At 41.9% G+C, this 21,633-nt stretch overlaps 2 protein-coding genes across 4 annotated transcripts in view; one reads left to right on the top strand and one right to left on the bottom strand.

Annotated features, from left to right (window-relative positions):
* SLC35D4 (solute carrier family 35 member D4) overlaps positions 1-21,633 on the top strand; it is a 140,387-nt gene that overhangs the window by 103,811 nt on the left and 14,943 nt on the right. Inside the window, exon 14 of one of the 3 annotated variants that reach the window (XM_048840464.2) lies at positions 16,474-16,516. The exons of the other annotated variants lie outside the window; for them this stretch is intronic. The gene's annotated coding sequence lies outside the window, so the exon portion shown is untranslated. Of the gene's footprint in view, positions 1-16,473; positions 16,517-21,633 lie in introns of those variants that run through there. 3 annotated transcript variants of the gene reach the window in all.
* Positions 7,882-21,633, bottom strand: part of CABLES1 (Cdk5 and Abl enzyme substrate 1) — a 114,379-nt gene continuing 100,627 nt past the window's right edge. Inside the window, exons 8-10 of the mRNA XM_048840454.2 lie at positions 13,654-13,760; positions 12,307-12,514; positions 7,882-10,648 (exon numbers count right to left, since the gene is read on the bottom strand). Of these exons, the coding sequence (XP_048696411.1) occupies positions 10,508-10,648; positions 12,307-12,514; positions 13,654-13,760 (456 nt within the window). The 3' untranslated portion in view covers positions 7,882-10,507. The remainder of the gene's footprint in view (positions 10,649-12,306; positions 12,515-13,653; positions 13,761-21,633) is intronic.

Consider the following 21,633-nt stretch of genomic DNA (forward strand, 5'->3'; position numbering starts at 1 on the left):
CCATCACTTTTCAAGCTAAGTGGCGTCTCTGGGTCACAAACTACAACTTCCTTGGTATTAGCATGGACAAACATCAATTAATTTCACTAAACATTCACATTTTGGCCTCCAGCAGCTTTAAGCTAAAACTTTCCATTTTCCTATCCAGGGACACAATGGGGATCTGAATAGAACTCAATTTTCCATTAAAGGCCACAGCCTTTGGTTTTTAAAATAAATCGGACAATGCTAGATGGGTGGGGCCTACAGCTCTGGAAGCACTAAATTAAAAAGGCTGACTGGGACGACTCCCTACGTAGCACCATGTCCTCCCTGTTTATCTCTAGGTTACTGAAAAAGAAAACAAAGGACAAATGCTTAAAAAGTAGTTCTAAGGGGAAAAAATGATTGACATAGAATGAAGCAGTAAACAAGGCCTGATCATTTTTGATCCATCCACATGACTCTAGTTTTAAATTCTGATACCCAGTCTCAGGGATTTCAGTGGGAGGTCAGCACCTTGTTGTTTCAGGCCATATGAGTTGAACTGCTACTTTCTTCAAATAGAAAGTGTTTTTCTCTCCCTCTATAGGGCTCATGTCTTTGTCATCCTTTGGGTAAGGATCTCTCAAGGCAGCTTGGAGAAAAGGTGGATTCCTGCCAGAGTCTATTAGGGTTTGGTTTACACCTAGCTATGCTGATATAGTCCCCGTAGCATAGATGTGGTTTATGTTAAGATTTCAAAGCAGGCTAGGGGATTTAGACATCACTTCCATTCATTTCAGTTGAAGAATTGTGTCTAAATCCCCTAGAACTCTTTGACAAATTCATACTAGAAATAAGGTGCAAAATCTTAACAGTGAGGTTGATTAATCACTGGAACAACTTACCTAGGGTTGTGATGGATTCTCTGTCACTTGAAATCTTTAAATCAAGAAAGACTGTGTGTCTTTCTAAAAGATACGTTCTAGCTGAACCAGAATTTATAGGCTTGTTGCAGGAAGTTCTGTGTGCCATTATTTTATGGCTCGTGTTATGCAGGAGGTCAAACCAGATGACAATCATAGAATATCAGCGTTGGAAGGGACCTCAGGAGGTCATCTAGTCCAACCCCCTCCTCAAAGGAGGAGCTATCCCCAATTAAATCATCCCAGCCAGGGCTTTGTCAAACCTGACCTTAAAAACTTCTAAGGAAGGAGATTCTACCACCTCCCTAGGTAATGCATTCCAGTGTTTCACCACCCTCCTAGTGAAAGTGTTTTTCCTAATATCCAACCTAAACCTCCCCCACTGCAACTTGAGACCATTACTCCTTGTCCTGTCCTCTTCTACCACTGAGAATAGTCTAGAACCATCCTCTCTGGAACCACCTCTCAGGTAGTTGAAAGCAGCTATCAAATCCCCCCTCATTCTTCTCTTCCGCAGACTAAACAATCCCAGTTCCCTCAGCCTCTCCGCATAAGTCATGTGTTCCAGACCCCTAATCATTTTTGTTGCCCTTCGCTGGACTCTCTCCAATTTATCCACATCCTTCTTGAAGTGTGGGGCCCAAAACTGGACACAGTACTCCAGATGAGGCCTCACCAATGTCGAATAGAGGGGGACGATCACGTCCCTCGATCTGCTCGCTGTGCCCCTACTTATACATCCCAAAATGCCATTGGCCTTCTTGGCAACAAGGGCACACTGCTGACTCATACCCAGCTTCTCATCCACTGTCACCCCTAGGTCCTTTTCCGCAGAACTGCTGCCTAGCCATTCGGTCCCTAGTCTGTAGCTGTGCATTGGGTTCTTCCGTACTAAGTGCAGGACCCTGCACTTATCTTTATTGAACCTCATCAGATTTCTTTTGGCCCAATCCTCCAATTTGTCTAGGTCCCTCTGTATCCTATCCCTGCCCTCCAATGTATCTACCACTCCTCCCAGTTTAGTATCATCTGCAAATTTGCTGAGAGTGCAATCCACACCATCCTCCAGATCATTTATGAAGACATTGAACAAAATCGGCCCCAGGACCGACCCCTGGGGCACTCCACTTGACACCGGCTGCCAACTAGACATGGAGCCATTGATCACTACCTGTTGAGCCCGACAATCTAGCCAACTTTCTACCCACTTTATAGAGCATTCATCCAGCCCACACTTCTTTAACTTGCTGACAAGAATACTGTGGGAGACCGTGTCAAAAGCTTTGCTAAAGTCAAGAAACAATACATCCACTGCTTTCCCTTCATCCACAGAACCAGTAATCTCATCATAGAAGGCGATTAGATTAGTCAGGCATGACCTTCCCTTGGTGAATCCATGCTGACTGTTCCTGATCACTTTCCTCTCATGTAAGTGCTTCAGGATTGATTCTTTGAGGACCTGCTCCATGATTTTTCCGGGGACTGAGGTGAGGCTGACTGGCCTGTAGTTCCCAGGATCCTCCTTCCCTTTTTTAAAGATTGGCACTACATTAGCCTTTTCCCAGTCATCTGGGACTTCCCCCGTTCGCCACGAGTTTTCAAAGATAATGGCCAATGGCTCTGCAATCACAGCCGCCAATTCCTTTAGCACTCTCGGATGCAACTCATCCGGCCCCATGGACTTGTGCACCTCCAGTTTTTCTAAATAGTCCCTAACCACCTCTTTCTCCACAGAGGGCTGGCCATCTATTCCCCACGTTGTGATGCCCAGCGCATCAGTCTGGGAGCTGACCTTGTTCGTGAAGACAGAGGCAAAAAAAGCATTGAGTACATTAGCTTTTTCCACATCCTCTGTCACTAGGTTGCCTCATGGCTCAGTGTATGAATATGTGAATTATTCTGAAGTTCAGAGCAGGAAGCTAAATTGGTGTTGATTTTACTTCAATAATCTGTTAAACAGAGTCGGCTTGTCTCTTTGACTGGCCCATAGATGGAGCAAAGAAAGAGGGTCTGGAAGTACAGAGGCTTGACCTTCTCTCCTACCTCTGAATGAGGTCTGGTCTACACTTAAAATTTAGGTTGACATAGGCACAGTGCTCTGGGATGTGAAAAATCCACACCCCTGAGTGCTGTAGCTATACCTGCCTATCTCCTGGTGTAGATGTAGGTTGGTCAAAGGAAGAATGCTTCCATCTACCTAGCTACCCTCACTCAGGTGGGTAACGTTTCTACAGCAATGGAAAAATCCCTTCTAATGCTGTTGGCTGCATCCATGCTATGGTGCCTGACATATGACCTGAAAAAGAGATGGCCATGCATGAGAGATGATTTCTTGAAATTTTGGGAAGGGGTGACTTTGAAGCACTTTTTCTCTCTTTCCCCATAACTATATGTATGGGGACAGTACCAGTCAGAAATGTGACTTGTTTAGAAGGAGGGGACGATTCGTTATATGCCAGCGTCCCCAAACACAGGAGAGCGTATATCATGGTGGAATCACTTATGTTTCTGGAAATTAACAGGTGTGGCCTGCAAACTGGCTAGCTAAGATTCTATGACATATCAAAAGACTGGTACAACTTAGTCACTGCAATAGATGTAACTCCTGGCATTTGTGCAGGTGGAATGCTGTTTGACAAGGGGGAGATACAGTCTGCCGACACCTTTGCATCACAGATCCAAACTGGTACTGACTATCTTCTCCAATGGAGAGCAAGGGCTGTGTATGGCGATTAGGCATTACTAATACCTAGCTATAAGGTAATGTACTGTTAACCCTGGAGAGTGATATTCTTCACAGAAAAGTGAAGCTCTAGCAGCATTACAAGCTTCTCCACTAATGTGAACAATCCCTGATCTAAAAGGGTCATCATGAGGCAAGAGGATGGTTCGCTCTCCATGCCCAGACACCCCTTGGCCTAGTTTCTCAGCAAAGAATGCCAACTAGTGCCATTCCTGTGTGCACATTTTTATATGGCCACCTGTCCACTGGGAAATGGACTGAGACCACCAAAATAATATCAGGTAGACTACTGAACAGCTCAAGATGGTAACAGCTCACTCATAAGAACAATTAAGAAACAAAAGCTTTATATCCAATTACCCATCCCTGAGCCATCAATTCCCTCTTGCTCTTGAGTATTTGAAAAATAGTTTTTTGAACTTTACAGCTATTATGGTTCTACATCAGTGTTTGATTTTTCTGAATTTTTAAAAAAATTAAACAAGCCTGTTTATTACAAATATAAAATCTGAACAGGAAATCCAGAGACTCCTGTTGTTTTCATCTAGAGATATGATTTTGTGAGACATCCTCCCACCAAAGGTTCAGACCATTAATTTCTGCAATTTTTCTACACATGTTCTTCGCACTTAATCTTTCATCCCTTTTAAGTGACTGGTACTTCTAAATTAGCTCATATGGCATTCACCTGTTAATTGAAGTAATATATGTTGCAGTTCTCTCAATCTTTTTTGGTATAATTATCTTGAATAAATGTAACCAGTGGACAGTGATAGTGACGATGAAATGTTAAGGGAGATTAGAGAGGCTATCAAAATAAAGAACTCAATAATAGTGGGAGATTTCAATTATCCCCATATTGACTGGATACATGTCACCTCAGGATAAAATGCAGACACAATTTCTCAATACTTTAAATGACTGTTTCTTGGAGCAGCTGGTACAGGAACCCACAAGGGGAGAGGCAACTCTTGATCTAGTCCTGAGTGGAGCGCAGGATCTCGTCCAAGAGGTAACTATAACAGGACCACTTGGAAATAGTGACCATAATATAATAACATTTAACATTCCTTTGGTGGGAAGAACACCTCAACAGCACAACACTGTGGCATTTAATTTCAGAAAGGGGAACTATGCAAAAATGAGGAGGTTAGTTAAACACAAATTAAAAGGTACAGTGACTGGAATGAAACCCCTGCAAGCTTCATGGACACTTTTCAAAGACACCATAATAGAGGCTCAACTTAAATGTATACCCCAAATTAAAAAACACAGTAAAAGAACTAAAAAAGAGCCACCATGGCTTAACAACCATGTAAAAGAAGCAGTGAGAGATAAAAAGGCATTTTTTAAAAAGTGGAAGTCAAATCCTAGTGAGGTAAATAGAAAGGAGCATAAACACTGCCAAATTAAATGTAAAAATGTAATAAGAAAAGCCAAAAAGGAGTTTGAAGAACAGCTAGCCAAAAACTCAAAAGGTAACAACAAAATGTTTTTTAAGTACATCAGAAGCAGGAAGCTGCTAAACAACCAGTGGGGCCCCTGGACCATTGATATACAATAGGAGCACTTAAAGATGATAAAGTCATCGCAGAGAAACTAAATGAATTCTTTGCTTCAGTCTTCACGGCTGAGGATGTTAAGGAGATTTCCAAACCTGAGCCGTCTTTTGTAGGTGGCAAATCTGAGGAATGGTCACAGATTGAAGTGTCATTAGAGGTGGTTTTGGAATTAATTGAGAAACTTAACAGCAACAAGTCACTGGGACCAGACGGCATTCACCCAAGAGTTCTGAAAGAACTCAAATGTGAAATTGCGGAACTATTAACTATGGTTTGTAACCTGTCCTTTAAATCAGCTACTGTTCCCAATGACTGGAAGATGGCTACTGTAACGCCAATATTTAAGAAGGGCTCTAGAGGTGATCCTGGCAATTACAGAGCAGTAAGTCTAATGTCAGTACCAGGCAAATTAGTTGAAACAATAGTAAAGAATAAAATTGTCAGATACATAGAAGAACATAAATTGTAGCGCAAAAGTCAGCATCGTTCCTGTAAAGGGAGATCATGTCTTACTAATCTATTAGAGTTCTTTGAGGGGGTCAACAAACATGTGGACAAGGGGGATCCAGTGGACATAGTGTACTTAGATTTCCAGAATGCCTTTGACAAGGTCCCTCACCAAAGGCTCTTAGGTAAATTAAGTTGTCATGGGATAAGAGGGAAGATCCTTTCATGGATTGAGAACTGGTTAAAAGACGGGGAACAAAGGGTAGGAATAAATGGTAAATTTTCAGAATGGAGAGGGGTAACTAGTGGTGTTCCCCAAGGGTCAGTCCTAGAACCAATCCTATTCAACTTATTCATAAATGATCTGGAGAAAGGTGTAAACAGTGAGGTGGCAAAGTTTGCAGATGATACTAAACTGCTCAACATAGTTAAGACCAAAGCAGACACTGAAGAACTTCAAAAAGATCTCGCAAAACTAAGTGGTTGGGCAACAAAATGACAAATGAAATTTAATGTGGATAAATGTAAAGTAATGCAAATTGTAAAAGATAACCCCAACTATACATACAATATGATGGGGGCTAATTTAGCTACAGCTACTCAGGAGAAAGATCTTGGAGTTATCGTGGATAGTTCTCTGAAGATGTCCACGCAGTGTGCAGCGGCAGTCAAAAAAGCAAACCGGATATTAAGAATCATTAAAAAAGGGATAGAGAATAAGACGGATAATATCTTATTGCCCTTATATAAATCCATGGTACGCCCACACCTTGAATACTGCGTACAGATGTGGTCCCCTCATTTCAAAAAAGATTACTGGCTTTAGAAAAGGTTCAGAAAAGGGCAACTAAAATGATTAGGGGTTTGGAACAGGTCCCATATAAAGAGAGATTAAAGAGGCTAGGACTTTTCATCTTGGAAAAGAGGAGACTAAGGGGGGTGCTAGATCAGCTGAGAGCTAGTACAAGTATGTCCGTGTGAGCTGGGAACCCTATGCCTAGATCAGAGAGTAGATGGCAGCCGAAGAGAGAGTTGTCTGAGCCTTTTTAACCTTCTGGTTGAACTAGAACCATCCCATTTGCAGCTTCAAAGCCATTTAAACCATCTCAAACTCATTTTCAATAACTCCTGCTTCAGAAATATTGACAGATTGTTGCTTTCAGAAGGATTCTCTCACTGCTACCCCCTGGGAGTTTTTCTTCTCTGCTCTACTGACACTTGGCAATTTTTCATAGCGTACTATTTCCCTTTCGTCTTGTTTTGCTAACACCTGTTATTGAAAACCCAGTATTTGCTCTTCAGCAGCACAGCTCTGCCATCCAGACATTTACTAATGATCTCCATTATTCACAAATACATTAATCTCCCTTTCAGGCGGTTATTACAGTAATAAATTCCTTTTTCAAAGGTTTATGGTGTGCATACTTCTGGATTTTTGTACACTGGATTTTCTTCCTGCAAACTCCTTACCTTTTCACTTTAGTGTAAGAGCTAAGGATGGCCTAAACGTCATTAAGGCCACAGTCCCGCTACACGTTCCATGCAAGCAGATCACTGTGCCAGCCTGGAGCCCCTCTGAAGTCAACAGTGTAAAAAAAGTCCACCTGTTTAGAAGAAGCTCAACATTAGGGCTTACGTAAGTTCATGTTCCTATGTTGACAATGGGTTTGGGGTTGAAGGTTTTGATAGTTGCGAGTGCTTTTCTTTCCTCCTTCTTGCAAGTTACAGAAGAACAGAAAATTCACAATTTGTACAAATCATAAATATAGTCAGAAATGGCAGCAGAAGCAAGTAGCTTTCTATGTCCCAGAGGAAGACAACGACAACTGCAATAAAAACCCCTCTTCAACACACAAGTGATAGCACTGAATAGTTTTACTTGCTGTTACTGGGGGAACATACCTGCTTTTTTATTTATTTAAACCTCTTATGGTAAAGTGTATGTTACATAATTCCAAAATATTATGAATGATATGGAATGAATTATTTCCTGACCCACTTTAAATCAAAACTAAAATTTTGTGAATCGGCTGTCATTTCTGTACAAGACAAAGGCAAACAATCATAATTTTTTGTTTGGTACAGATTTCCTTTATCACTTCAGCTTGTGTCTTCACAGGCCTGGGGAGAGAAAGGGGAAATACAATCCTTTGGCTTAACCATAATTATACTGACCCAAGCTTTGTGCTTTGATGTTTAGTATCAATATGGCTTTATATGTTCCTAAGTGAACAGTGCAACATTTTTATCTTTTAAATATTTATTCAACATCCAAACTGTAGCTGAACATTATTCCAAATAAAAGCAGAAAGTCTCCAGCAATCAGATTTCACCCAGAAACCTATGTAAACTGTAGAGCTGGGCTAGGTAGCATTAGCAAAGACAATAGACATGAAAACACGATTCAGTAACATCTCTAGTGACTGCTGTCATCCTTCAGTCAGTATTTTGCAGTTACAATACCCTTTCTCCCAGCCAAACTATAAAGCAATATGAAAACCAAACTCAAGGCAAATGAAGTTTTTATACACAGGTAAGACTTCCTTGTATTTTTAGACAGTCCCATTATTAACAACAAAGCTCTTTAGTGAAAAAAGCTGGAATTTACATACATGATTTAAATTAAAGGGACCCGGGCAAGGCTGAAAGGATTAATTTTAGACATGCCACCCTTGTTTTGGTTTGTGAACCTGTGCATCTGACACTGGCCTACTACATGACTAAGCAGGCAGCGTATTGAAATGTAATCATTACAAAACAAATTCTGCACAGGCCTTTTGTGTTCTTCAGTTGTTTGCCTCCTTAGAAGAATGGAGCAGGCTGGCCGAATCAAGGAACAGTAGCATGTCTGATGGGGGAACCTAGTGTCATGTCTTTCCAGTGAATGAGCAATGCTGGAGCACATCTTAGAGGCACCATTTCATTCTCTCTCCTCCCCCTCTTTCCAAATCAGGTTGGAATCTAATTACTTTTGTTTTTATATACAGTCTACAGAGAGGACGTTTTATTGCAGTTTTGAGATACTTGTAAGTAACTCTTTTAAAATGGAGAAGGAGCAACAAAATTCCTATTCATCCTAACTCTTTTTCTACGACCTTTCCATGTTCTACAGAGCAATCTTTTCAGGCATCTGTTCTTGTTGCCACGCTAGGATTAAAGGGATAGGGCTACAAAAAAGACTGGTTCACATTTCTGTTAGGACCTTTGACTGAGGTGATTCCTGGTATAGCTGAGGAAAACATCAAATAGCTTAAAATAAGTGAAAGCAAAGATTAGTGTGTTTATATCTTTGTTTGTCCCACTCCTTTGTCATTTCCATACCACGAACAAACCCTCGCCAACATATAGAGATAAAGCTGCAGTTGGAGTTTCCTAGCTGAGATTTGTTTTCAGATTAATTTTTGTACACCACAGAGGTTAAGTATTTGATTTTATTGGAGTTTGTTTCAGGCATGATGGGGATCAAGTGGATCAGAAGTTGGAGTAGGTTGGGCATCAGTTATAGATAGATATATAAAAATAATTTAATTCTTTAATACATGTCCTTCAGCATGTGAGCATAGCATATATAATACTGGAGAGCTAGAGTGATTCTGTCCAGCTTTTCTGGTTGTCCAGCCAGAACCATGTAAATTGCAGAAAACAAACTGTTAAAACTCCAGTACTGCAATGTCTATAAAGGTACTGGACCATATGTAACAATTTAAATGGCCATTGATTAAATTTTGCAGTCAACTATATTTAAAAACTAAAATTTACCAACATGAGGCGTCTCCCCTATCAAAGCCTTAAGACACCAATTATACTGCTCAGCCCTACTCTTGATTTTATAAAATACTGTTTAAGATGTAGCACAATAAATGTGCTGCTTATGCACTCTAACATAGAGCACAGAAATACAACACTACAAAGTGCAAGTCTAACCATCTCCACAGTGGGAAAAGTGCGAAGGTTAAAAATATGCATGTGGCTTAACACAAGACATTTAAAAACTATTACATGTAAATCACAAACTAAATGCTTTCCTCTTTACCATATGCAAGACTGAAACATATGGTCAGCTGCTGATTCATCTCTTGCAGTTGTAGTGTAATCTTCAGAAAGGTAAAAGATGTTGAAAAATCAGGGATAAAAAACAAGTGACCAAAAATGATCCCATTTACTACTTTTCCAGTAGTTATGTTTTCAAGAAGTAAACACGGAAAGTCCCCTTGGTCTTCAGCATCAGTAAATGATATCCTCTCAAAAAGCCAAACCAGCCCACGTGGACCAAAACCAAATCAATGTCACACACACAGGCACCCCACAGGAAAAAGTGCACTTCCAATAGCAGGTACAAAAATAAATTGGCACACTCTTTTTGACACAGTGAAGATATCTTTTTAAAAGCTTTTCCACAACGTTAATAAGTCATTTTGTAAGTCGGAGCAAGTCTGTAGCAGAGCACAATAAGAATGCACTTGACTAGCTTGCAAAGTGTACAGGTGATTGTAAGACAGATGGGAATGGAGGCTGTCGTTTAATTTTTGTTCTTGCATGACTGATATGGGTAACTAATTTTACTCCTTTGGTCCCCGTGGTAAGAGTTTGTTCCCCCCCCCAGTTCTGGCATCAGTTATTAGTTCTTCATTAATATGCATCTCATTCCTCACCTGCTCTGAGTAGTAAACACTACATGAATTAATTTAGTCTGAGAGTCTTAGGAAATTCAATGCAGTGTTCCCCATTTGCTGCTGGAAAAATTGTGTATTTGAAGAGAGAGAGAAGTTTGGTATTGAGTCCTATTTTTGCATTTCCAGTAGTAACTACAGCTTGATAATGCTGAATAGAAACAGTCTTAAGACCCCTTCCTGGAAGGGTAGCCTGTGCTAGGAATTCTGGATCAAACGTCTATAATGTGGCATCACTTCGTGTTCAGGCAGATGGAGAGCAAATTCCAAGGCCACTAACACTGGAAATTCGAAGGCTATCAGCTCTCGCCTGTTCAGTCGGAACTTCTCTTCCAGTTTCTGTAACACAGATAAGTTTTAAAAAAAAAAAAGTCCAATTTGAGGCTTAATAAATAAGTCCGTAGGCAACCAGCTACCAGAAATCATACTAATTTCTTACTAGAAGGGCAGTTCGTTCACTTTAAGAAACTCACCTGAACGGGTGTTTTTTTTTTAATAAGCCATAAATGGTGCACAAGTGGCATTTTCATTCATTCCATTTCTTTCTTTTAGCAGAAAAACTAAATCTGGTTTTCTTGCAGTGACTATTGAGCCATGAACAACTATCAAATCAGGCTCTGAGGGAGGTAAGGCACAACTGCTCTCACGTACTCCCTCTCAAAAGCTTGACACAAATGTTGGTGACTTTCCTAACAGAATAATCACATCTGCCAGATAATTTTATTAATTACATCTATTCACAAGAGGGGTCCTCAGCTGATGACTGTGGGGTTTTTGTTGTGATTTGAGACGGTATGTTGTACTACACTATTGTGGGGAGAAAAAGGAATTTAAAAAAAAATTATTCCCATATTAATACTAAATCTGTTTGAGCCTTTTAATACCTCAGAGGCACACGGTGACATGTGCAACAATAATCAAACCATGAAGAATGGAAGCTGCACTACCCCCAAGGGGAGAAGATACTGGTTTCATAGGTGACTTTCTGCTATAATTTGTCTGTTCTGCTGTTTCTCTTGGATTTATATACTAGTGGAATGCAGTCAGCTGTTTTGGAGTTTGATTTTTTTTCCACTTCTGACCTGCCCATTTCACTTTTTGTTGACTTTGTGGTAGACTTTTGTTGACTTTGATAGAGTGAACAACCAAGCCTAAAGGGAAGCTCAGTATCCACTCAGTCAGAGCGTCAGAGGGGAAGCTGTCCCAGGACCAGATCTTCAGCTGCTGCTGCAGTCTTTTTTTTCAGCTGCCCTGAGGCTATTCTAACTTAAGAGGACTGCCAAACCAGCTCAATGTTCTCAATCAAGCTGACATAAAAGGTGGTTTAAGCCACTTCTGCCCTCCCCGCTCCTGAATTCCCTTGGGTCAAGCACCATGTGTTTGGCTGAAGCCAAGGATCTGGCCCTCGACCTCTAGTTCAGCTCTTCTGTAGTTATACAAGCTCCGCATTTAAGTAGTTCCTGGATCAGAGCCTTAGAACATTTTCTTCCCTCTCTTATTTAATTAAAACCTAGTTATGGAAGGATCAGAAGAGAGAACACTTAACTCTGGAGAAGGTGATTCACGCATCAAGTGCTGTGATGGAAATAGCATTCTATCACCTGAAAATTGAATTTGCTGAATGAAACCAGAGTTATAGAATTGGGGGAGTCTCAAATTTCTTTATCAGGCACACCATGTTGTCTTAGTGTCTCGTGGAGACCTCGCAGCCATTTAGTCGCATTGATTAACCTTCCCAGCCAGTTGGTGACTGCACTGACCACCCCCTTCCTCTTGTGATGAAGTAACTTCCCTGGCGCATCTATCAGAATTGCACATGTGCGCACGCGCGCACACACAACATATATTAAGGACGTATTTAGGTGTTGTCTAAATCTGAATCTGGTTTAGCAACTGGAAGCCATGAGGACTGCCAAGACCATGTTGTTATCCAGCTCTGAGAACCAGAGTTTGGGAACTTCTGCTGTGGAAAACACTAGCAGCCTAAGGATACTTACATCTATAAGATGTTTAACTTCATGTTTTCTGAGGTCACTGCCAATTTTGGCTGCTAGTAGGACACACGCTCCAGCACAAAGCTTTCTGTTCTGCTTGTTTAGTTTCCCTTTGAGAGCAAGTTTCTCAAAGTAGACAAAGGCCATGGCCACAGTGGGCTCCTCAAAACCACACTCTTCTTGAGCCAGTTTGCGCATCTCTCGCTTGAGGCTGAGGAAAGAGAACACAGAGACAGACATGCTGTGTGAGCTGACCCAGAATGCACAGATTAAAGCAAGAGACGCTTTCTTTTAAAACAACTTTCCTGTGAGGGACTTTCATGCACAAGCCAACAGGAGTTGGGTGGGTGGGTGGGGGAGTGCAATTTACATGGCTGGTATCTTTCTGTTTTTATGTGCTATTATCTAATATAAATCAAATCCCCCAATAAATATTCACTCTGGCATTTCAGCTATGAGAAGCAAGTTACTAAATCACTAAAAATGATGTATCAGAACCATTAAGATACACATGCCTTACTGAATAGCTGTGATCAAATTACTGTAATCGTTGCCCTTTTCTCTCCTCTTTCCCCTTTTCTGTCTGACACATTTTGTATCCTGTCACATTTAATTGGTAAGCTCTTCAAACTATTCCGGTACTCCTTCCCTCGTTACTTCTGCAAAGCATCAAGTACGCTCTGGGGACTAGCAAATAATAATAATTTGAAGGTTCAAATGAAAGTGTTTCCCTCTTAAATGAGCAGCTCCTTCAGCTGCATCCGACAGTGAAATCATAATTCTAGCCTGCTGTGTTGGAAATAGTGGTATAAGCACCAATTCCTTATTACATCTTCCCTGCAACGCTGAGTAGAAGGGAAACCCTATCTCTAAAATGGTAAGTGCTGGGTCATCTCTATCACAGTCTATTATCTCAACGTTTCCTAACCCAATCCTACCGTGTCGCTGCATTATTTGGGTACAGACAAAATCTAATATCCCCCTTCCTTAAAGTCCGACTAAGCTTTTAGTACCATGAGCTCTGAGATTTTCTGTCATCATCCTGGCCCACAGAATATAGTGGCTGTCCAGCTCACATCCACCATCCCTTTAGGTTTTTTTTGTTTTTTTTTTTTACTTAATTGGCAAGAATTCTATATCCAGAAACAGACTCTAGACTTCCCTGTCTTATTTACTCTGCTCACGAGTCAAAGCAAGCGTCTGATTTATTCTGTGCCTTTGAAGGTCATTGTTTCTGAAAATCAGTTATTATTGTGATTTCCTTAATGGTCAGTGGCAACAATTCCACTAAAATGTGACTATAGTTGCATGCTGTGGCAAGCTTAAATTGCATGTCATTCTGCACAGTACCTTCTTATTTTACTGAGGGTTAACTTGATGTGAGGGAACTTCTCCTTGAAGGTCTCATTCATGTCCTTTTTGAGATCTGATGGCTTCACATAGTCAATTACGGTAGTCTACAACAGATCAGTAGAAATGGATTAGTTATCGTAATCTCTAACAGATCACTCCCAAAAAATCAAATGGTGACTTTGGGGAAATAATCTGAATTAGCAAAACAGAATTTGTGGTTGCTCTGTCAGAACAAGTGAACTGAAATCCAGAATGACAACTGCTCAGAGCAAACAAGCACAAAAGTAAAAATACATGTTAAGATCATTTTTCAAATGACATGTGGAAAATGAGTTCCAAATATGTGGGTGGATGGAGCCCAGTTAATAAGTATTCTTGTTAGGACAAAGCAAAGACCTACATCATTACAGTAATTGATTTAATGAACTTGAGTTTTGTGTGCATGGCTCTATTCAGTTCTGAAGCACACTGCTGATTTTCTTTCAAGTTTAACTATTTTGCCTCTTCAGAATTTGCACCAGAAGTGTCCTTTTGAAGTCCCTCTAAAATAGAGAATTACATCCCATCTTTCTTTAAATATACACATAAGCCTAAATGGCAGGGAATTCAATGTAATACAAGGTTGTAGAACTTAGCTTAGAGTGTTAGTAAGCAGATAAAAGCAATGTTTAGTCAATCTGAATAATTTTAAGAATATCTTTGTGACAGCTTCTTTTTGGTGAGATCTCCTGTCCTTTTTGTTATTAAAGGAGTTCTGCTGTAACCAAGCAGTGAGAGATTCTCCCTATGTGACAGAAAAGTGAAGTTCTGGAACAGCCTTCCAAGAGGAGCAGTGGGGGCAAAAGACATATCTGGCTTCAAGACTAAGCTTGATAAGTTTATGGAGGGGATGGTATGATGGAATAGCCTAATTTTGGCAATTAATTGATCTTTGGCTATTTAGCAGTAAATATGCCCAATGGCCTGTGATGGGATGTTAGATGGGATGGGATCTGAGTTACTACAGAGAATTCTTTCCTGGGTGTCTGGCTGGTGAGTTTTGCTCGCATGCTCAGGGTTTAGCTGATCGCCATATTTGGGGTCCGGAAGGAATTTTCCTCCAGAGCAGATTGGCAGAGGCCCTGGGTTTTTTTCACCTTCTTCTGCAGCATGGGGCACTGGTCACTTGCTGGAGGATTCTCTGCATCTTGAAGTCTTTAAACCACGATTTGAGGACTTCAATAACTCAGACATAGGTTAGGGGTTTGTTACAGGAGTGGGTGGGTGAGATTCTGTGGCCTGCGTTGTGCAGGAGGTCAGACTAGACAATCATAATGGTCCCTTCTGACCTTAAAGTCTATGAGTCTATGATTCTAAAAGAACTCTTGACTATTGAGGGGGATGCCAGAGTGTAATCTGTTATCTAGAAAACTGCCTCTCTTGCCCCCCTGTCTTTAAGATCTTCCCAAATTCCTCTGTCACTACTTTGTTGGCCAAATCAGTAATGCTCAAACTTTCATGTGGGAAAAGTGCAGAGATTTCCTGATTTTTTTTTAATTAAACTGTTTTCACTTGAATAATGGACATGATTGAGAGAAACTCTAACTCACTAAATTACGGGGCAATGAATGGCTGGTCCTGATCTGTCAGACTTCTTCTTTGCTCTCAAAGTCTAATACAGAAATGTATAAAAATACAAAACATACAATCCAGGGCATGCATCTGTTGTGAGAAAACTGTATTTTGAGCGCTACAGGTACTTGGCCTCCTGCCTGATCACCCCACCACGGCATGTGGGTATATCACTTATGTAGATGGCTCAGGCGGCGCCTCATGGTCTCAGACACCATCCGATGGTCCGGGGACATCTACACCAAACACATCACCAGCCACCGACAGTACCAGGAGGCGTGAGCCGGAACAACATTGTGCATCGACTACGAGAAAGGGAGCAAGAGACTTTTTCCTTTGGACCATATGAACTGGAACCATAAACTCACTGAACGCTAAATCTCACCAAATGAGGGTCAATCTATCCTCATCATCGTATCCACTCATTATACTCCACACCTGAACATAGCCATTATATGAACAACATACCCCCATATCTCAATGCCTGGACTTTGACCCGTTAACCTTTCTACCCAAAATCGGGGATATTGCAGATTATGTATTCCTTATGCCATCCAATTTTAAACCAAAGTCTGCACCCCTTGATAATCTGTACGTTATTCCCAGATAACCAGAAACTTCCACGCTTAGACTCTGTATTGTTAACTTTTTTTAAACATTATCTTAATAAAATGTTTATTCCACATAGTGTGTCCTGTCTGCCTCCCAATCAAGCCAATGATAACATATCTTTTCTGATTCCTGTTTTGTTATAAAATGGATTAATCTTTGGCTTCCTCCCCAGACAATGCTAGGGGGGGCAAAGATGCACCACTGGCAGGCACAATTGGTAAACCTGTTTTGGTTCTCACAGCCCATGAGGATTATTTAAAAGATTAAGCCTAGCAATATTATATCCTTATGGAAGCCTACGCCACCTGAAGAGGAGTATAAATTTGGGTTATTTTCAGATAACTAACGAGTGGTATGGGGGAAAATGTAATTATCCTTTTATTTCTAATCAGCTTTTCATATAGAAGGCAACATGACAATCCTAGAAAAAGCCACGTATGCCCTTCTGTTCTCACTACACTTTCTAAGGGTATGTCTTCACTGCCCGCCAATCTGGCAGGTAGTGATCGATCCAGCAGGGATAGATTTATCGCGTCTAGTCTAGACGCGATAAATCAATCCCTGAGTGCTCTCCCATCGACTCCTGTATTCTAGCGCTGCGAGAGGCACAGGCAGAGTTGATGGGGGACCGGCAGCAGTTGACTCACCGCAGTGGAGACATCATGGTAAGTTGATCTAAGTACGTCGACTTCAGTTACGTTATTCAAGTTGAAATTGTGTAACTTAGATCGATTCCCCCCCCCCCCCTCCAGTGTAGACCAGGGCTAAAGGAGAAAGGAGAGGAGTAAGTAGTAATCTTTCCTGCCTTTGTTTAGAAGCCATAAAGGACGAATAAGGTATAGCTATGGGAGGGAACTAAAAAGAAAAAGCGCATTGAGAAGTCTTCCAATTAAACCTCTCCCCCTCTCCACCCATAAACACCCCCTCCACACATTCTCCCGTAAATCCCTGCCAATGGCAGTATTCTGGAAGATAAGAGTTACCGTAGTGAAGCTAAGCAACTGATTATGCATTCTTAGTGCAAACCCTTACAGATGGGCTGGCGTTAGTGCATTTGAAATGGTAGCTATTTACCCTGGCAGGCAATCGTCCATTCAGCTAGACAGAGCAAGCACAACAGAAACCTGCGATCACCTTGAGAACCATGCACACATTCATTCCAGGATGCATGCTTGTTTGGCACGTTAAGTCAGTCTTGAGTTTTTCTGCATGCCCAACAAATGAGAGAAGTTACTAGGGAGGTTCTAGGCCAACCCGCAGCTTTAGCATCTAACCAAGTTGCCAGCAAGATGGATCCAAAGAAACAAATCAAATAAATCTTCTCTGTCTATCCCTGCCCTCTTTGTGTACATACCATAGTTTAATTCTGGGACACCAGAGATTAAACAGCTCATTGCTCGAAAAGTTACTGCCTGAATTTTATGCCAGGTTTGCAAACTTGCCTCACATGTACTGTAAGGCATCTGCTATGCTGACCTTCCATAAAGTTCTCAGATGTGTAATGTGCTGGCCTAGCTGGGAACATGCCCATTCTACTGTAAGGTGAGAAAACTCCATTATTATTATCTAGTCTGACCTCCTGCATAGAATATCACCAAGTGATTCTTGCATCAAGCCCATAACTTGTTTGAGCTATAGCAGATCTTTTAGAAAGACATCAAAATCTTGCTTTTAAAGATTTCAAGTAACAGAATACACCACACTCCTAGTAAGTTGATCCAAAAACTAACTGCACGCACTGTTTAAAAACGTGCATCTTATTTCTTATCTGAATTTGTCTACCTTCAGCTTCTGGCCATTTAGTTTTGTTATACCTTTACCTAACCTCAGCAGAGGCTGATCCTGCTCAGAAAGGGTTAAGTAAATTCTGCCTATTTTCTGAGGCAGGCAGTTCCTTGCCTTGCCTGGATAAAAGTGAGGTGGGAGTAGCACTACAAAGAGGGGAGAGAAATCCTAGAGGCAGCCAAGTCAGGGGAGAAGGTCTGAACTGAACTTTCTTATTGCTTTTTGTTAATAAAGTCAGTAGAGAGTGGAGTTTTGGACTCTGCACAGTATGTAGCCTTTGTTTTAGAACCGGTTGGAGGGCACCCACTCACCAGAACCTTCTTTTATAAGCCTTATCTGCTATGCCCCAAAGATACACTTTTATTTTCTATATGGCATACTTTATACAAAGAAAACAAACCCAAATACGATATAATACTTGACAATTATCCAACATCTTTCATCTGATCTCAATGGGAGTCCTTCCACAGACATTTGGATCAGGCCTAAACTGCTTAAAGAATTGTGACCCACAACCATTTGAGGTAGATATTATACCCATTTTACAGGCAGGGAAAATTAGCTAGAGAGCACAAGTAACTTGTGCGTGGTTACTCAGCAAGTCAGGAGTAGGACAGGCGATAGAGCCCAGAATTCCTGATGCCCATTTCTTTGCTTTAACCATGAGAGTTGATAGTCGAAAATAACATAGCTCAGCACTAATTAATAATATACTTGGATTGAGGTCAGGATTTCCCAACCCTCCTCACTAAGGGGTTTAGGATTGACTGAAGCAGAACAGCTAATGGGGTACAATATTTTTAGCAAGTTGTCCCAACTTCTGCAGCTCCTCCTCTTGCATCCTGCTAACCTCTTGTGTACTCACTGTGGAATTCTGCCCTATGGACATCAAATAGCTTATGTGGCTCTGACTGTGACACTCACACAGGTGACTTGAGAATTTTAAATGTGGTCATAGAGATTCCTTTCATTACTACTATAAAGGAATCACTGTAAAAACCAGTCTGCATAACTCATACAGTGGCTTACTGCAAGGGTAAAGAAACATTGGTGACCCTGCATAAATGAGGAGTTCAGTCAGGAAACATGACCTGCCGAATGTCATGATTGTTAATCTCTCTCCTCTTTAAACAGTTGAATGATTATGTTAATTACTACTGTGTTTTAGGCTATTTTAAAGAATCCTGAAAAGGAGATCTTCTGTTCTATCACAAAGGTGCATGCCTTTCAGTGGCTTGGGACAGTTGTACATTCTGAATTTGCCTCTGTCCACAGTCATAGTAAATGACCATTATGCAAAAATCAAAGGTTGAGGAGAAGGAAAGCTACAGAAAACGTTATTTCGTGCAGCAGGAAACCAACCTGGAGGCTTTGTTGCAACTCATTACCAAGCATCTGATCTGCATTACGTCAGAGCTTCTGATAGTTTTAGCAGTATACCATTTGAGCTGTTTTTACCATAATTCTCCACCACCCTCAAAGTGATCTTTTCGGACATGTTTACAGCAGATAATTGTGGTATGGTCTATGATCATGCTACTTGAACTAGACTCAAGTGTCACTCTACAATAACTAAGGCTGTGAGTCTTTCACAGAGGTCACAAAAATCATGTATTCTGGGACTTTCCAGACTTCTGCAGCGACTGATGCAGTTGACCCCATGGCAACCTGAGCAGCTGGGGTGGCCCTGGGGCCAGCCGCTGCTCAGGCAGCCCCAGGCAGCTGGCCCCGGGTCCTGCCCTGGAGCAGAGGTCCGGGAGCGGAGGGGGGGCCCTGGGCACTCCCCCACCTCCCTCAGGAGCAGCAGTGTCCACTGGAGCGGCCCCCCAGAGCAGCAGCAGCATCCACTAGAGCGCACCCCACCACAAGCACCTAAGATTTAGTTCGGGGTATTTACAGTACAAGTCATGGACAGGTCATGGGCCGTGACTTTTTGTTTATTGCCTGTGACCTGTCCATGACTCTTACTAAAAATACCCATGACTAAATCGTAGCCTTAATAATAAGGGATAGCAATCTTTTTTCTAACTCAAATCCTGACACTTGTTCTGGAAACATAGCATAACAGCACTGTCCAAAATTGAGGGCCATGCTACTAACTTTCTAGGACTAAGGGCTGCGCATAATTTGCTTAGAACAGTAGATTTGAGTTGCTCCCAACTTGTGTGTGTGTGTGGCTCATGGGGACTCCAGACCCCATCATGACTGCTCAGGTTCAGATGGAGCACTGCTTGCTTGAACCCAGAGATTCTGTGGACCTCCATACCCCCATTAAATTAAGAGGGTAGCACAGGGCCAAATTTTCCTCAAAAGTTCTATTTTGTCTGTGGCCACCTCTGCAGAACAAAACTGTATTGACCAATAATACCCTCTGCTGTTTTGACTCGAATTGTTGAGGAGCAGTTTGCCAATAATCATTTAACTTTCATTTTTTAATTGCCAAAATGAAGTACTCAAGGATAGCTGGGTAACTACTAAGCTTTAGAACTGGAAACAGAAAAAACACCTTATACCATCAAATGAGACTTGCCAATCTTGCTCAATCAATAAGAAAAAGCCCAGAAAATTGTTGTTTCAAGCTGGACACTAGTTCTCTCAATTTGTTAGGTTAGATATCTATCATGGCACTAACTACCCTTCAGAATTATAATTGCAGAACTCCTTCTCGGCCACCGCTTCAGATCTAGAGGGACTCTGCACTCAGGGGATTTAGCCCCAGGGGAGAGTAGACAGCAATACGGCTACATCCATATCCCAGGAGTTCTGTCAGAGAAGGCCAGCCATAAACCATGGCTGGGCTACATAGGAGTCTGCTGATGGGAACTTCTGAGAGAGATGCTAAATAGCATTCCCATCTCCCCCCCAACCTGCAATTCAGCTGGACTGTCCACCATTGGGACCTTACTGTCTGGGTTCTGCTGCAAGAACAAAGGGATGGAAAATGCATTTTTAAAGTATAGACTAAGGTCCTGATTACCAAAGAACACGCTCCTGGTAAGCTACTTATTTGATACTGCTCCAGTGGTGCAGTGAGAATTTTCAAGGTACAGGAGTTTAAGGCCCATCTAACGAAAGACATGTGTTTAGATCAGCGGTTCTCAAACAATGGGGTGTGCCTCCAAAGGTAGGCAAGGGAATGTGGCAAGGGAATGTGGCAAGGGAGGCGCACTCGCGAGCTGTGCGCTTTCACGTTATTTATTTATTTAAATTGCTCTGACTGTCAGCCCCGGGTGGCTGGGGATCGTGCAGAAGGGCTGAGCGTACCTAGGAAGTGGGGGGAGTGGATAAGGGGACAGCCGGAGCCCTGCTGCCTGGGTTTTTCTCCCCTACCGAATCCCTCACCCGGAGGCAGCTTGGTTTCTCCTTCCCCACCACTCAGTCCCTCACCCTGGGCTCAGGCTCTCCTTCCTCCCTGCCCAGATCCCTCACCGGGAGGCGGCGGTGGGGCTCCAGCCGTCAGCCCCAGGGTGGCAGCAGCAGCAACGCACAACTAAGGGTGGTGGTAAGTCTGCCGTGAAAAGAATTACTTGGGTGCTGCTGCTGACATGGTGCTGCCTTCAGAGCCGGGCCCCTGGCCAGCAGCCACTGCTCTCCACTCTGGCTGGGCAGTATTTGTGTGTGGAGGCGTAAAGGCTACAGACACGCAGAAGGGGGGCGTGATTCAATAAGTGTGAGAACCACTGGCTTAGACAGTCAATAGTTTTAGAGGCAAAATCCTGACACACAATAGTAACAGAGGCCATACAGCGGAATACTGGAGAGGGAGAGGAATTATTTAAGCTCAGTACCAATGTGGACACAAGAACAAATGGATATAAACTGGCCATCGGGAAGTTTAGACTTGAAATTAGATGACCATTTCTAACCATCAGAGGAGTGAAGTTTTGGAATAGCCTTCCAAGGGAAGCAGTGGGGCAAAAGACCTATCTGGCTTCCAGATTAAACTTGCTAAGTTTATGGAGGAGATGG

Source organism: Caretta caretta, chromosome 2 (assembly GCF_965140235.1).
Source record: "Caretta caretta isolate rCarCar2 chromosome 2, rCarCar1.hap1, whole genome shotgun sequence".
Lineage (NCBI taxonomy): Eukaryota > Metazoa > Chordata > Testudines > Cheloniidae > Caretta > Caretta caretta.